This window comes from Miscanthus floridulus, chromosome 8 (assembly GCF_019320115.1).
Source record: "Miscanthus floridulus cultivar M001 chromosome 8, ASM1932011v1, whole genome shotgun sequence".
In the NCBI taxonomy this organism is placed as follows: domain Eukaryota; kingdom Viridiplantae; phylum Streptophyta; class Magnoliopsida; order Poales; family Poaceae; genus Miscanthus; species Miscanthus floridulus.
The window spans coordinates 199019022-199035432 of NC_089587.1; the positions used below are offsets into that span (position 1 = coordinate 199019022).

A 16411-nucleotide genomic window follows, 5' to 3' on the forward strand; every position below is an offset into this window, starting at 1 on the left:
ATATACATATGAATTTTGGATTCGTCTTGCGTGAACATGATGCCATGGGTAGGCTAGTGGGGTAACTGGGTGGGGCCACATGGTCTATTGGTCTAGGGTTTTAGTGTTTAATCGTGTTGGGCCATAGAGAGTGGGATATATGAACTACTTAAGTTGTATTGGGCTGGGCCGAGAGATATATGAGCCGATTACAGTTGTTGTCATGTGAATTACCTTAGTTCGTTTTGGCTCACGAGCAGCTCACGAGCTAGCTCGAGCTGGCTCGTTAATTAACCGAGCTGACTCGTTAAATAAAAATTCAAACAAGCCGAACTTAAGCTGAGTCACTAACGAACGAGTCGAACAAGCTAACGAGTTACGAGTTTTTTCATCCCGTCCTGCCAACAGCAGAACCAGCCACAGCCGCACGTTAACATTCAGAAGCTACGGAAGATCACGGCACGGTCCCATCTCACGGGGCGAGAGCGAGCATGAGACAGGAGAGGGTGGACAGCGGGGAGACAACGGGGACGTCGTCCGCATCCGCATGCTCGCTCGCCCCAGAAAAGCAAAGCAAATCATGCATGCAGAGCTGAGAAGAATTGCTCCTAATCGCGAATCATACAACAAGGACAACATCGGTCGCTGCAGTTTGGCTGGCAGTGGATCCTGGCATCTCGACTTTTGGAATGGAAAGAACGAAAAAGAATCGACAGGTATAACTGGGTTGTCTTCCGTCAATCAGTCTGTTTGTCGGTATTTTCGGACCACCGATAAGTAAATTTGTATTTACGTGTCTAGCTCGGATGATGTGCTCAGAGGACATAAGGATTTATACTGGTTCGGGCGGAACGTCCCTACGTTCAGTTTGCTGTTGCTCGTGTTACCGATACTTGGTTTACAGTAGGGGTTATAAACAGACGAGAAAGGAAAATGATTCCAAGTCTCTAGTGAAAGGAATGAATGGGTGCTGAGAGCTCGATCATCGCTCAGTCGTGTACTTGTGTCGTGCTCTTGTGTTTTTATCTCGTGGTTCGGTCTTGTGCGGATCTGGATCCCTCTTATGGGGCGTCCTGCTTTCCCCTTTTATAGGCCAAGGGAAAGCGCTAGTTACAGCGGAGAAAAATGAGAAGAATGAGAGAGAGAGGAAGGCTTCTAGGATCGTCGGATCCTTCTTCTCCTTCATGTGGGTCCCATCGATCTTGTACGTCGCGGCCCTGTGAAAGCTCTAGTTTGATTTTGATGAATTGATGAAACCCTAAGTGCTAACCTAGTTTATCAAGTGATCATGAGATATGTAGCACACTTCAAGTTGCGAAACAAACAAAGATCATAGCATGATGATGATGATACCATGATGATGATCAAGTGCTTCGACTTGGAAAGAAGAAAGAGAAAAACAAAAAGCTCAAGGCAAAGGTATAAATCATAGAAGCTATTTTGTTTTGGTGATCAAGACACTTAGAGAGTGTGATCATATTTAGGTTTGATAACCATACTATTAAGAGGGGTGAAACTCGTATCGAAATGCGGTTATCAAAGTGCCACTAGATGCTCTAACTCATTGCATATGCATTTAGGATCTAGTGGAGTGCTAACACCCTTGAAAATGTTTGTGAAAATATGCTAACACATGTGCACAAGGTGATACACTGGGTGGTTGGCACATTTGAGCAAGGGTAAAGAAGATAGAGTCGAAGAGGAGTTAGCCGCGCTGGTTACAGAGTGACCAGACGCGTCCGGTACGGTGACCGGACACATCTGGTATTTGACGATGAACTCAGTGACCGGACGCGTCCGGTGTGAATCAGAAAAAGCAGTATACGGAGGACAGTTGATCGGACGCTGGCAGCGTCCGGTCCGATATCACCGGACGCGTCCGGTCGAGCAAGGATGTTTACTGTACTCCACCGGACGCTGCGGCTCAGCGTTCGGTCATTTGTGACTCAGCGTCCAGTGTGAGCGTCCGGTCGTCAGCAGATTGAGTAGCAACGGCTACGTTGGTTTGAACTGGACACGTGGCAGTTTGGGGGCTACCGGACACGTCCGGTATGCCGACCGGACGCGTCCGGTATTCATGGCCGGAACGTCCGGTGCTGCGTCCGGTCAGTTGGACTACAACGTCTGGTCAGCCCGCGTTATGCCCAGTGAAGGGGTATAACGGCTCTATTTCATGGGGGCTTCTATTTAAGCCCCATGGCCGGTTGAAGCTCATACCTTTGGCCATTTTCATTGACATAGCAACCTTATGAGCTTAGCCAAAGCCCTCCCACTCATCTCCATCATTGATTCATCATCATAGTGAGATTGGGAGTGATCCAAGTGCATTGCTTGTGTGATTGCATCTAGAGGCACTTGGTGTTCGTGTTTCGCTGTGGATTTCGCTTGTTACTCTTGGTGGTTGCCGCCACCTAGACGGCTTGGAGCAGCAAGGATCGTTGAGCGGAGGGTGATGATTGTCTCCGGCTCCGATCGTGGTGATTGTGAGGGGTTCTTGACCTTTCCCCAGCGAAGAGCCAAAAGGTACTCTAGTGGATTGCTCGTGGCTTGTGTGATCCTCATCTTATGTTGATTGTGTGGCACCCTATGGAGGGTTTGGCGTGTGAAGCCAATTAGCGCGTGAACCTCCAAGTGAGTGAATCGCCACAACGAGGACTAGCTTGTCAGCAAGCAAGTGAACCTCGGTAAAAATCATTGTGTTCATCATTGATTCCGAGGTGATTGGTCTTCATTGTTATTTATCCTTATGATTGGTTGGTTCTATCATCTACACGGCGGTATAATCTTCTTGATCACTCTTTTTACTTTACCGCAAACTAGTTGACAAGCTCTTTAGTATAGTTAGTTGTGAGAGTTTGCTTGCTTGGTTGGTGTGGCTATTTAGTTAGCATTTGAGAGCACACTAACATATGGTAGTGTCATAGCTCTTGTGTGAATCGACACTATCTAAACTAGAATTATGGTAGGTGGCTTGCATTTTGAGTAGGCTAGCGCAACACTTGCTTCGCCTCATAATTGTCTAACTATTTTGTTAAGTGTTGTTGTAGAATTTTTATTAGGCTATTCACCCCCCCTCTAGCCATTAGGACCTTTCAAGTGGTATCAGAGCCAAGGTCACCGTTATTTGAGGCTTAACAACCTTCGGTGTTAAAATGGCTCAAATCAACAACACCAAGAAGCCACCCCAATTTGATGGCTCAAATTATTCTTATTGGAAGTCAAAGATGACCACATATATCAAGTCAATCAATAGAAAGGTGTGGAAGGTGGTAGAAACTAAAATTGAGATTGATGATCCGAAGAATCCCACCGTGGCCGAAGAAGTGCTTCTCCAAAATAATGATATTGCTCTAAGTGCCATTCATGATGCAATTGATGTGAGAACATTTGAGCAAATCAAGAATATTGAGATGGCTCATGAAGCTTGAAAGAAATTAGAAGAATCATTTAAGGGTACTCAAGCCATGAAGGGTGCAAAGGCATATATTCTCAAAGGGAAGTTTGCAAGCTTCAAGATGAAGGAAGATGAGAGTGTGCCGGACATGTTCCATCGGATGGAAGTGATTGTCAATGATCTCAAAGCACTTGGTGAGAAGATAGAGAACAAGGACTTCTCTAATAAGTTCTTGAGATGTTTGCCCGCAAGATTTGGCATGTTGGTCACCTTACTAGTGAGGACCGGTTTGAACACAATGACACCAAACCAAATCTTGGGAGATATCATGACCGATGATGCTTATAGAGATGATGATGAGAAGGAAGAAAATAAGGAGAAGAAAGATGACAAGAAGGATGACAAGAAGAAGAGCATGGCATTCAAAGCCACATCATCCAAGGGCAAAGCTAAGCAAGACACATCAAGTGAAGAAGATGAATCTTGGGATGATGATGATGATAAGAAGATGGCTCTATTTGTCAAGAGATTTGGCAAGTTCATGGTGAAGAAGGGCTACCGTGCAAGAAGAAAGAAATCTTCATTCAAGAACAAAGAAGAGTCAAGAAGGTGCTTCAAATGTGGAAGCAAAGATCATCTTGTTGCTCAATGCCCATATAATAGCGATAATGATGATGACAACAAGAAGAACAAGAAGAAGGACAAGAAGGAAAAGAAAGAGAAGAAGGACAAGATGGCATTCAAGAAGAAGAAGGGTGGTTCATATGTAGTCACTTGGGATAGTGATGCTTCCTCAAGTGATGATGATGATGATAGTGATGATAACAAGACCACCAAGAAGAAGGTTCTTGCAAGCATTGCTATCAATGAGAAGCATTCTCTCTTCGAATCTTCATCATGCTTCATGGCTAAGGCCACTAAGGTACAATCTTATGATGATGAAAGTGATGAAGAACATGTTGATGATAATGAACATGAAAATGAAAATGATAGTGATAGTGATGATGATGAACCTACTAAGGATGAATTATTTGACATGCTAGAAGATACTAAAGAACACTTTGACATTAAGAGAAGGGAATGCAAGAGCTTAAATAAGAAGGTAAAAGCCCTTAAGCAAGCCCTTGATGAGCTCAAAGCAACTCATGAGAAGCTAGAGGAAGCCCATGAGAAGCTTGGCAAAGCTCACAAAAAGCTTGAAAAAGCTCATTCTTCTTCGCTTAAAGAGCAAAATAAAAAGAAGCATGTTGAAACTTGCAATGTAGGTTTAACTTGTGATATAATTGATGAATCACTATCTATGCCTATCATTATTGCTCCCACTAATCCTTCTTGTAGCACTTTCACTTCTACCTCATCTAGTAGTGATGGTCTCACTTGTGATGCCTCACTAGTGGTTGAGAATGAGAACCTCAAGAAGGAGGTCACTAAGCTCACTCACACCTTAGCTAAGGCTTATGGTGGTGAGGACCGCTTGCTTATGTGCTTGGATAGCCAAAGAGCTTCTCTCTACAAAGAGAGATTGGGCTATACCCCTAAGAAAGGCAAGGCGGCCTTTGCTCCTCACAAGACTAGTTTTGTGAAGAACAATGGTCGGTTTTGTATTAGTTGCAAGCAAGTTGGTCATAAAGAGCATGAATGCAAAACACAAGAGCAAAAATGCTAATGTATCCTCCATTAAGCTTGATTCATGCTATATGCTTACTAAGGGCACAAATGGTGTGAAGGCTAAGTTCATTGGTAAACCATGGATGGGCTCAAAGAAGAAAATCATTTGGGTACCAAAGAGCCTAGTGACTAACCTTTAAGGACCCAAGCAAGTTTGGGTACCTAAAAGAAATTGATCTTCTTTTGTAGGTCAATTACAAAGTCAGAGGAAAGCATTAGGTTCTTGATAGTGGGTGCACTCAACACATGATCGGTGATGCAAGAATGTTCAACTCAATCAACACTAATGGCAATGATGGTTATGATAGTATCATATTTGGTGACAATGGTAAAGGCAAGGTCAAAGGGCTTGGTAAGATTGCAATATCCAATGACATGAGCATATCAAATGTGTTGCTAGTAGAAAGCTTGAACTTCAATTTGCTATCCGTGGCTCAATTGTGTGATCTTGGATTCAAATGCATATTTGGAGTAGATGATGTTGAGATCATAAGTGTAGATGGCTCTAACTTGATCTTCAAAGATTTTAGATATGAAAATCTATACTCGGTTGATTTCAATGCTAGTGAAGCTAAGGGCCTGTTTGGCATGGCTCCAACTCCACACAGAGCAGCTCCACTCCAGAAATCCAGCTGGAGCTGGCTCTGAGTGGAGTTGGAGCTGTCTGGAAGGGGTGTTTGGCTAAATTGGTACTCTGAGCTCTAGAGTTGTGTTTAGACAGTGTTGTTTGCCCATTTTGCCCTTGCACAACGTACTGATCCTAGCAGCTTATTCGTTTGCACAAGGACATCTCGTACTCGTACTACTACTAGCACAAATCAAGGTATAAAATAAATTCCAACAACATATAAGATAATCTGAAATAATAATTCTTAGATAATCCAAATATTTCTTAGATAATCCGAATAATCCATGAAATCAAATAATCCGACAGACACGTCCAACCAAATAATCCAAGATACAAAGTACATAGTTTAAGAACATGAATACATTAATTCCAAGCTAATGCGATGGATGTAGCCAAACTATCACGAAATGTGTCCATGGTCACAAAGCTTGCTTCATTAGTAGACGTATTAGAGGCATGGCGAGACACAGCATACTTGTTGTACCTTTCCGGGATAGTTGGCACAAAGTTCGGATCTCGATCAAATCTAGCAAAGTCCACATCCCCACTAGCATGCTCACGTATGAAATTGTGGACGACCATGCATGCAGCTACAACCTTCTTTTGTGTTAGCATGGAAAAATGGGGCATCTTATAAAGAATTGGCCATTTCATCTTTAATAGTCCAAATGAACGTTCAATCACATTACGAACAGATGAATGAATCCGATTGAACTTTTCTGTTGGAGTATTTGGTTCCATACCTCGATGCCACTCTGGTAAATGATATCTTTCACCCTTGTATGGAGATAAGTAACCTAGACGATTAGGATAGCCCGCGTCCACAGCATAGTACTTGTCTGCGGATATGAAAATATAGCATAAGAATTCGAGTTATAATTGACCATGCAAAATGTAAGTTATTTTTTTACCTTCAGGAGGATGCGGGAAGGCCTGCTTATCCACTTCCATTGCATGGTATAGTACACTTGTGTCATGATAAGCCCCCGGTTGCCCCGCAGACACATATGTGAAACACATATCAAAATCACAAATGGCAAGCACATTTTGAGTAGGAACTCTTGACTTTCCAATGTATCTAACTTGTTCCTCAGGTGAAAGAGACACTAGAATATGAGTTCCATCTAGTGCTCCTATGCAATCCTTGAAATGTGGCCATGCTCTTTTGTCATTTCTAATTCTCTTGTGAACTGACCGAAAATTGGGATCAATTGGTCTTATGTAATCCTTAGCCATTGCAATCACACAATCAAGAACTTCATGAAATTTCTTACTAATGGTTTCACCAGAATGCTTGAACCTATTTTGCCCTTTTCTATTTGTCTCACAGCCACCACATATAAATAAAAATATTGCTAGTGATTCATAAGTATTTATGAACTTGGATGGTTGCAAACCATAACGAGTAGTCAACTTATCATGAAGATCCAGAAAGATGCGCTCATTCATCCGAAACATTCTGTGGCATTCTCCTGGAGTGTTTAGGGTCTCAGTCACCCATCCCATTCCACTCAGCTGTGATATTCTTGGTGGTGCCTTGTCCATATAAAGGCTCACATAAGCCTTAGCAAGATTTGCACCACCTTGAATGAGAGAAAAAAATTGATCGTCATCATCACTACTATCACCACTTTCACTTGAAGACATCTGTGAACCCTAGGTCAAATTATAGAAAAAATAAGGTCAACCATGTGACAAGCTGATGGACAAATAATTGTGAAACAAGGAAAAAAATGGAATAATACAATCTGAGTTCATTCATACGACAAGCCTTAAAACAAGCCTTAAAAATAATTGTCAAACATGGAATAATCTAAATTATTACAAGCCTTAAAACAAAGCAATGTAGCAAACGACACATCAAGGTAGCAAAGGATACATGAGACAAGCACTCCTACTTTGCAAGCCTGTCATTATATTTTCTAGTGAGCCAATTCTTCTTAATTTCATTAGTAGGTAAGGTCATGAACATCTCCCTTTGCTCCCTCTTGACAAACAATGAAGTGGCAATGTAGTGTTCATCGGATCCATACACAGCACCACATTCAATTACTGCCTTCATCACTTCTTCAATAGTGAATTTTCCTTCTTTCTTGGCAGCATATGCACTTGCTGAACTAGCCATACTAGTGCATGCTTCTTGAATGAGAATTGCATTGGCTGTCTTAGGCTTCTTGCCTGTAACATGGAAAGGCCTTGCCGGTCTCTTGCCACTACTAGGGGAAGGGGTAATCTCATCTAAATCCTCTTCTTGTGTCGCACCTAGTGCAGCAACTTCATCATCCACATGAACAACATCATCCACAGCCACTGTAGGAGTGTTACCACAAGGGTTCCAATGATCAGAACCAACATTCATAATGCCTTGGAAACAAATTGCTAACTCTTCTTCATTTTGAAGTGGCTGCTTCTTAAATTTCCCATAGCCTGGAATAGACTGAAAATATGCAAAATAGCAACACATATTAGAATAAATACTTATAGCTCTAGCTTTCTTCCACCATCAATTAATTTAAGAAGTAGGTGATATTCATAAAACAAGCACTTATAGCTTTAGCTTTGTTCCACCATTCATCATCCATATTAATAGTGCCATTATTCCAACCAATTCCTGTTTGCCCCATTGTTAGCTTTTTCCATGCCTTGAAATCTTCCTTCAGTTTGTCCCACTTGTTCTTGATTTGGTTCTTGGTCAATACAATACCCGTCCAATCTTTGAATCCTTTCTCAACCTCAGCATAGCCCACTGAATTCAAGAAAGTATTTGGCCGGTTTCCTTTCTCGACTTGCTCAGCCATCAAACCACAAAGGATCCGAAGGTTCTCTACGTTCCAAACAATTTCCGGCATCTATACCAACTCAACACAACAATTCAGAACATGACCTATAGAGGTACAAATACATCCCAACATTCTACTAGCACAGGACAATTCTACACATCATGTTCTCCAAAACCATGAACTCATTGTTCTTAAAAAAACACACACAACATAGAGATGGGGATGGGGATACCTTGCAAGGTTGGGGGAGCATCGGGGGTGCCTTCACGTCGCCCTTGTTCTCCTTCACCGGCCGCCGGTGGGTGGAGAGGCGCCCTTCTTCCCCTTCTCTAGGGTTAGGGTTGAGGATGACCTTCTCCTTGACTTCTCCTTCACCGGCCGCTGGTGGGGGATGGAGGGAGGGGGTGGGGAAGAGAGGCGGAGGGAGGGGGTGGGGGAGAGAGGTGGAGAGAGGGGGGGGGGCGGCGCCGCCCGACCTGCTCGTCCCCTGGAAGCGGACGGCGGCGACGGGAGTCGCGGACTCCCTCTGTCCGCGCGCGTGAAGGGCGTCGGGTCGGGGGATTGGGCGCTCGCATGAAGGGGAAGGGGTCGGGGCAGGGAGAATAGAAAAAATAACGATTCACTTGTGTAACCAGTGGCAATTGCGGGTAATTTCACCCCAACTCCATGTCTACCTCTGTTTTGGCCGGTTTCGAAGCAGGAGAAGAGGTGCTCCACAAATTTGTACTGGGGCTCCAAAAACTCCATGGAGTTGGGCTGCTCCAATATTTTTTGGAGTTGGGGTGTTTGGCTAGCTCCACCTGACTCTGGGGTGGAGTTCGGCTCTGGAGCCATGCCAAACAGGCTCTAAATTATCAACATGCTTGTTCACTAAGTCTAGCATGGGTTGGTTATGGCATAGAAGGCTTGGTCATATTGGAATGAAACAATTGAATAGATTGGTTAAGCATGACTTGGTTAGAGGCTTGAAAGATGTTGTGTTTTGTTGGCGTTTTGGTCCCGGGGGGTCCTCAACCGACTAGTGAAAGTGTACTACGTGCCCCTAATCCCGGATGATGATGCAAAGAGACACAAGATTTATACTGGTTTAGGCAATAGGTGCCCTACGTCTAGTCTAAGAGAGTGATCTTGTATTCCTTGCACCGAGGTGCTTGTAGTAGGGGTTTACAAGCAGGGCGAGAGAGGGAGCTAGTCCCAGGTCTCTACGTAGTGGCGTGAGTTGCTTGAGATGTTGATCTCTTGCAGTGAGGAAGTGGGTGTGTTACAGAGCGTTGCGCGTTGCTGGCGCGTGTGTGTCCGTGAGTGTCTGTCCCCTAGAAGCGGCCCTGGTCGCTCCCTTTTATAGTCGAAGGGAGGCACAGGGGTGGTACATGTATTTGCTACGTGGCGTTTCGTGAGCGGAGGCGGTATGCCGAGCCCTGTAGCTCGTCACTGTGGCGGCATGGTCGATGGAGCGGCCTTGTCTTCGGTGCACTGGAGCGACGCGCCGGTCACGCCTGATCCTGTGCGACATGGGAGCTCCTGCGACTTGGCGTAGGGTATGGTGCGTACTACAGACGACGTGCCGGCCGCTGTATGTTGACAACATAGAGAGCCGAGGCCCAGTCGGTGCAGAGGCTGAACCATTGTGGGGGGCTCGGCGGGTGTGAGTCCCGACGCTACAGGAGCCCGGAAGCGGATAGCCGAGGCTCGGAGGCAGTAGTTGGTGTTATACGTTGATTCTGAGGCTACAGGGACCCAGACATGACTCTCCATGCCGCGCTGTCCTTGGAGCAGGGGTTAGGCAGCACAGTGCAGCACGGGTGTCAGTCATGGGCACACTGCCGAGCACAACGGCCGGTAACCCCTGCCCCGTCCTATCCCGGACGGCGTGGCATCGATGTGACTCACGTCTCATCGGCCACTCCACTGTATCGAGCCGTCGTTCGGCTGATGTCGCGGGAGTGGTTGAACGCATTGGTTGGACGTGATGTCCTATCAGAGAAGTCGGTCAAGGCAGAGGCAACGGGGTTGTTGCTGAGCCGGCCTCGAGCGAGGCGGAGAATCGGTACCTCGTCCGAGGCCTTATGGGCAGGGCCTCAGGCGAGGCGGAGAATCGATACCTTGTCCAAGGCCTTACATTCGGGGCCTCGGGCGAGGCGGAGAATCGATACCTCGTCCAAGGCCTTACGAGCGGGGCCTCGAGTGAGTCGGAGAATCGGTACCTCGTCCGAGGCCTTACGGGCGGGGCCTCGAGCGAGTCAGAGAATCGGTACCTCGTCCGAGGCCTTACGTGCGGGGCCTCGGGCGAGGCGGAGAATCGGTACCTCGTCCGAGGCCTTATGGGCGGGGCCTCGAGCGAGTCAGAGAATCAGTACCTCGTCTGAGGCCTTACGTGCTGGGCCTCGGGCGAGGTGGAGAATCGGTACCTCGTCCGAGGCCTTACGGGCGGGGCCTCGAGCGAGTCGGAGAATCGGTACCTCATCCGAGGCCTCATGGTTTCATTTTGGGTGAGTCAGGATACCGTCCGAGGTGGGCCGGATGATCCAGCCGGACCTCGGATAAGGTGGGGGTTTGCCAGTGGTTGTCTCTTGGCTTCGATATTTACAAGGTCTAAGCGATTTTTTCAGTCCTTGCTTAGGGGACCCCTTTTTATGGTACCCGACAGTAGCCCCCGAGCCTCGGGGAGAGTGTGAGTGCTCTCCCTGAGGTTTTAATGAGATTTGGCTCGTGGCTGCTCCTAGCGGGATGGTGTTTCGTACTCGAGGCTTCGGTGGGTGTAGCCCCCGAGGCCCTGGAGGAGTGGATTTATTCCTCTAGGGGCTTTTCTCATGTTGAGTGAGGGGTTTTATCGCGTTTGCCAAGCCCCTGAGCGCGAGTTTGGGTCACTGGGCCTTAGCTTGGTTGCAGGAAGAGCCCCTGAGCCTCTGCTTAGAGCAAGAGGGCGATCAGGAGTTTCCCTATCTTTTTTGTGCGGCCCTTGTGCATCCTTTTTGTTCGGAAGGAGGGGTGGAGTATGCCAGGCTACCCTCGGTGGGCGCGAGCAGTGACACCTCCGGTGAACTGTTATTGGGTAAGTCCGAGTGGAGGCCCGTGCCCATTTGATAGGGGTCGGCTAGCGGTCTAGAGATGCACTCCAGAAGTACCAGAGGGCTTCTTCAATGGGTCCCAGGGCCGTTTGATTGCCCCCGGGGGCTCGGTGCCTCCCTACGGTGGGATCCCATTCAAAGACCTCCCTACCGGTCTCGGACACGACTTAGGGCATTCTAAGCAATTGCTTGCTTGGGCCTTGGCCATGTATGGGCTCGTCCATAGTCATTCCTGACTCTGTTTGTCCTGGGGTGGCTGTCGAGACCCTCGGGGGCCCAGCCTTCGAATCCCTGGACCGTAACGGGCTCGGTGCCTTTTATCGCGTTTGCCGAGCCCCCGAGTGTGAGTTCGGGTTGCTGGGCCTTGGCTTGGTTGCAGGAAGAGCCCCCGAGCCTCTGCTCAGAGCAAGAGGGCGATCAGGAGTTTCCCTATCTTTTTTGTGCGGCCCTCACGCATCCTTTTCGTTCAGAAGGAGGGGTGGAGTATGCCAGGCTACCCTCGGTGGGCGTGAGTAGTGACACCTCCGGTGAGCTGTTATCAGGTAAGTCCAAGTGGAGGCCCATGCCCCATTCGATAGGGGTCGGCTAGCGGTCTAGAGACGCACTCCAAAAGTACCAGAGGACTTCTCTAGTGGGTCCCAAGGCCGTTCGATTGGCCCCGGGGGCTCAGTGCCTCCCTACGGTGGGATCCCATTCAGAGACCTCCCTGCCGGTCTCGGACACGACTTAGGGCATCCCAAGCAAATCGCTTGCTTGGGCCTCGGCCATGTATGGGCTCGCCCATAGTCATCCCTGACTCTATTTGTCCTGGGGCGACTGTCGAGACCCTCGGGGGCCCAGCCTTTGAACCCCTGGACCGTAACGGGCTCGGTGCCTAGTTCCTTAGTCTAAAAGGAATCGGGTGGGGGATATTCCCCTCCCATCGGCTGACAACGGCGGGTGCACCTTTTGAGGCGGTTCCTCGGGGAGACGGAATGGCGCCTGCCGTCGCTGTGGTCGGACGCGATGTCTGTGGATGGGACATTACCGTGTGCGCACGGTTAATAAGGAAAAATGGACGCGTGGGTGGTTTGGTCGGATCCGGATTAACTGCGCTAGATCTGAGGGAAACTTCCCGGTTTCATCGCCCGTCCGTTTCGCCCTCTTCCCTCCCCCATAAATATGTGATGAGTCGCACCCTGCCCCTCCTCACCTTGCCTGCGTTCGCCCTTTCTGCCCTGGAGCGGTTGCTAAGAATAGAGGAAGAGAGCACCGGGGAGAAGAAGGGAGAAGGGGGAGGAAAGGAGAGGGAGAGAGAGAGAGTGAGCCTTACCACCAGAGCCACATTCTCCACCACACTCATGGCTGCGCGGCACTGTTGTCCTCCAGGCGGTGCTCGACCTCGAGGCCGTCAGCGATGGTTACGTCGTGACTGAGGATGACGAGAAGGCTGAGGAGGAGGTCATGATGCTGGTGGAGGCGGCTGAGGCCCCTGGCATGGCACTGGCCAGGTTGTTCGAAGAGGAGGTGGTTCCTCCTACGCCGACCGTCGACGCTGGTGACCCTGAGTTTTGACCTAGGCCAAAGGGGCCATGTAAATAGATTAGGACTTTACATCATTGTACTATGACGCTTGTGGCCATCGAGGCCTTTTAAAGTACTTGTGTGTATATGCTTTTTAATCGTTTTTATTGTATTTCCGAGCCTCTGCCCTCTGTCTCGTCTTTGAACATATCTCTTGCAAAAAACTTCCTCGGAGACTAAGCTGCCCTTTGGGCAAAAGGTGGTGAGGGAGTTGCCGTAGCCCAGAGGCGTAGGCCGTCTCGCGGCTCGCCCGGCCTTTTGGCCCTGAGACAGGATTTCGGTCCTTAGGTTTTTTACAATCGATTTGTCAGAGTACGCGAGAGAGTTCGGCATAGAAATTTTTTCGAAAAACGACTAAAAACGGTGTCTAGGACTTAGGCCCCCCCCCCCCCCGTCTAGCCCCCGAGGGAGGCTCGGTTCTGTAGAGGCAGAGCCGTGTCTTGTTCGAGCCCCGTGGTGGGCACCTCTGTAGAGGTAGAGCCGAGTCTCCCTTATAGTGTTATCGTAACGCCAATCCCCCATGGGGGTTTTCTCGAAAAATTAGAACAACTAAAGAACACATCTTTATTGTATTTCGAGAAACAATGTATAGAATGCTTGGGAATTTAAGGGTAAAAGCGACGTAGCTATTCTATGTTCCAAGCGTCGTTGTCGGGGAAGATGGCCCCGACAGCCTCTTCGCCTAAGGCGAAGTTGGTGGCGATGTCGAGGAGCGCGGCCACCGTGGTCGGTACGTTCCGGCCTAACTCTCGGACTAGGTCTTGGCAGGAGGTGCCAGAGAGGAATGCCTGGACAATTTCCGAGTCGTCGACACTGGGCAACTCGGTGCATTGCTTGGAGAAGCGTCGGATGAAGTCTCAGAGAGACTCGTCCGGCCTCTGGCGACAACTCTTGAGGTCCCAGGAGTTCTCGGGGCGCACGTATGTGCCCTGGAAATTCCCGACGAAGACCTTTACCAAGTCATGCCAGTTGTTGATCTATAAGGGAGGGAGGTGTTCGAGCCAGGCTCACGCCGAGTCTGACAGGAACAAGGGGAGGTTGCGGATGATGAGCAGGTCATCATCCACGCCACCTAGCTGACAAGCCAGGCGGTAATTGGCCAGCCATAGCTCGGGGTTGGTCTCGCCGCTGTACTTTGAGAGGTTGGCTGGTTACCGAAACTGGGCCGGGAAGTGGGCGCCGTAGATGGCCTTGCTGAAGACTCAAGGGCCAAGTGGCTAGGAGAAGGACTGTGGTCCTTCCCACTGTCGTAGCGATTGCCTCGGTGCGGGTGGTAGCCTCGGGCGGGCCCATCATTGTCGTGGCGCCGTCGCCTGCTAACCACATCGTGGTCGCCTTGCGCCTCGCATCGGTCGCTGAGGCGGTCGTGCACCGAGGGGGCCTTGTTGGCTGTCGGTGCCCGAGCGGGCTCGAGATGAACCAAGGCCTCTCTACCCTGCCAAGATGGTGCCACAGGCAGTTCTGAGGCGCCCCCATGCCGTCGAGAGGTAGAACTTTCGGCCTGCTGCACCACGGCGGTCTCAAGTAGGTCTCGGAGCTTGTCATGGACCCGTCGCCCCTCCGAGGTAGAGGGCTCGGGCATTGTCTGGAGTAGCATCGCCGCTGCCGCGACATTCTAGCTAGCACGATTGAAGATAGGGGGTTGCTCGCCCCCTCCGTCGTCGTTGATGTGGTGGTTGACGTCGCGAGCCCTCCATCGGGCTACTCTGCCATCAGTGCGACCCCGCTGCTCTTGCTCGAGAGCGTCTCGGAGCTGCTGCAGAAGGAGTTAGTCTTGTTCGACCTTGGCCTAAAGCTCACGGAGCTGCTCCAGGTCTAGGCGTTGAAGTTCCTCGGGGGCGAGGTTCTCGTTCCGCGCTGCCGGGGGCTCGATGCGTGGAGGTGTGGGGTTGGCTGCCCCCTCGCGAGGTGGGAAGCGACTGCCTGCCCCTTCGTCCTCATCGCTCACACTCGACATCCCAAGCTTGACGTTGAAGCACTCATGAGTGGGGTCGTAAGTGCCTTCGTCATCAGAGTTAGAGTAGCCGAAGCAGTAGTCGCTCACGGCCATGAAGCGGCGCATGGCTTTAAGATCATGAAGCCCGGAGAAGTCTGCTCCAGCCCATGCCTCGTCCTCCTCCGAGGAGTTAGCATGGGTGTGGGTCGGGGTTGTGGTGATGAGGTCAAGGGCAAAACATTGGTAGGCGGTGGCGGCATTGCCCAACCCGAAGGGGTACGGGGACGGTGTTGTCGCCGGGCTCTGCTCCGCCAGAGTCGACTCCTCAAGAGGTAGCGGGGCAGAGCTTGATGATGGGGCGTCGCTGCGCGCCACCGGCGTCTTTCCTTTGCCCAGGCTTAAGCTAGACAGGTCCCTAGCCAAGGACTCTGTACCAACAGCCAGGTATGGGATACTGGCAGAGCATGGTGCGTCGCCCTGAGCTCGCTCGGTGTCGGGGTGGCCCTGTCCGCGCCGTGCCTGGCGAGCGCGACGAGAGCGGTGGCCCGGGCGCCGCCTGCGCCTAGGCTGCTGGTGCGTGATGTCGTCGTTGGTCGATGGGGCTCTGGGTGAGAGGAGTATCATATCGTACTCATGTCCTAGAGACATGAACTCTAGGCTCCCAAACCGGATCATCATGCCAGGACGCAGTGGTCGCACGGGGTCTACCATTCGGAACTTGTTGGGATGACTAAGCTAACACGCAGTAATGCTCCTACCTGGCATGCCAACTGTCGGTGTTTTGGTCCCGAGGGGTCCTCAACCGACTAGTGAAAGTGTGCTGTGTGCCCCTAATCCCGGATGGTGATGCAAAGAGACACAAGGTTTATACTGGTTCAGGCAATAGGTGCCCTACGTCTAGTCTGAGAGAGCAATCTTGTATTCCTTGCACCGAGGTGCTTGTAGTAGGGGTTTACAAGCAGGGTGAGAGAGGGAGCTAGTCCCAGGTCTCTGCGTAGTGGCGTGAGATGCTTGAGATGTTGATCTCTTGCAGTGAGGAAGCGGGTGTGTTATAGAGCGTTGCGCGTTGCTGGCGCGTCTATGTGTGTCCATGAGGGTTTGTCCCCAAGAAGCAGCCCTGGTCGCTCCCTTTTATAGTCGAAGGGAGGCACAGGGGCGATACATGTATTTGCTACGTGGCGTTTCGTGAGCGGAGGCGGTATGCCGAGCCCTGTAGCTTGTCACTATGGCAGCATGGTCGATGGAGCGGCCTTGTCTTCGGTGCACTAGAGCGACGTGCTGGTCACGCCTGATCCTGTGCGACGTGGGAGCTCCTGTGACTTGGCGCAGGGTATGGTGCGTACTACAGACGACGTGCCAGCCGCTGTATGTTGACAACATAGAGAGCCGAGGCCT

At 49.8% G+C, this 16411-nt stretch overlaps 2 protein-coding genes across 2 annotated transcripts; both read right to left on the minus strand.

Moving 5' to 3' along the window:
• Positions 1-5972: 5972 nt before the first annotated feature.
• Positions 5973-8764, minus strand: LOC136474532 (L10-interacting MYB domain-containing protein-like). The gene is made up of 3 exons (XM_066472104.1): positions 8213-8764; positions 7963-8106; positions 5973-6143 (listed from the first exon to the last, which is right to left on the minus strand). The coding sequence occupies exons 1-3, from the start codon at positions 8516-8518 to the stop codon at positions 6033-6035; spliced, it is 561 nt and encodes a 186-aa protein (XP_066328201.1). The 5' UTR covers positions 8519-8764; the 3' UTR covers positions 5973-6032.
• On the minus strand, positions 6301-7567 carry LOC136475449 (uncharacterized). The gene is made up of 3 exons (XM_066472921.1): positions 6581-7567; positions 6413-6508; positions 6301-6323 (listed from the first exon to the last, which is right to left on the minus strand). Exons 1-3 carry the CDS (start codon positions 7314-7316, stop codon positions 6301-6303), a joined length of 855 nt encoding a protein of 284 aa, XP_066329018.1. The 5' UTR covers positions 7317-7567.
• Positions 8765-16411: the final 7647 nt, after the last annotated feature.

Excerpts from the sequence above, each read along its gene's own strand:
- LOC136474532 (XM_066472104.1), bottom strand. The coding sequence starts at position 8,518 with ATGCCGGAAATTGTTTGGAACGTAGAGAACCTTCGGATCCTTTGTGGT. Across the intron at positions 8,107-8,212 it reads ACAAAGCTAAAGCTATAAGT|TCTATTCCAGGCTATGGGAA; the intron begins GCTTGTTTTATG and ends GCATATTTTCAG. Across the intron at positions 6,144-7,962 it reads CAGTGGCTGTGGATGATGTT|TATGCTGTGTCTCGCCATGC; the intron begins GTTCATGTGGAT and ends AGGTACAACAAG.
- LOC136475449 (XM_066472921.1), bottom strand. The coding sequence starts at position 7,316 with ATGTCTTCAAGTGAAAGTGGTGATAGTAGTGATGATGACGATCAATTT. Across the intron at positions 6,509-6,580 it reads CTTCCCGCATCCTCCTGAAG|ACAAGTACTATGCTGTGGAC; the intron begins GTAAAAAAATAA and ends TCATATCCGCAG. Across the intron at positions 6,324-6,412 it reads TTTACCAGAGTGGCATCGAG|ATGAAATGGCCAATTCTTTA; the intron begins GTATGGAACCAA and ends GGACTATTAAAG.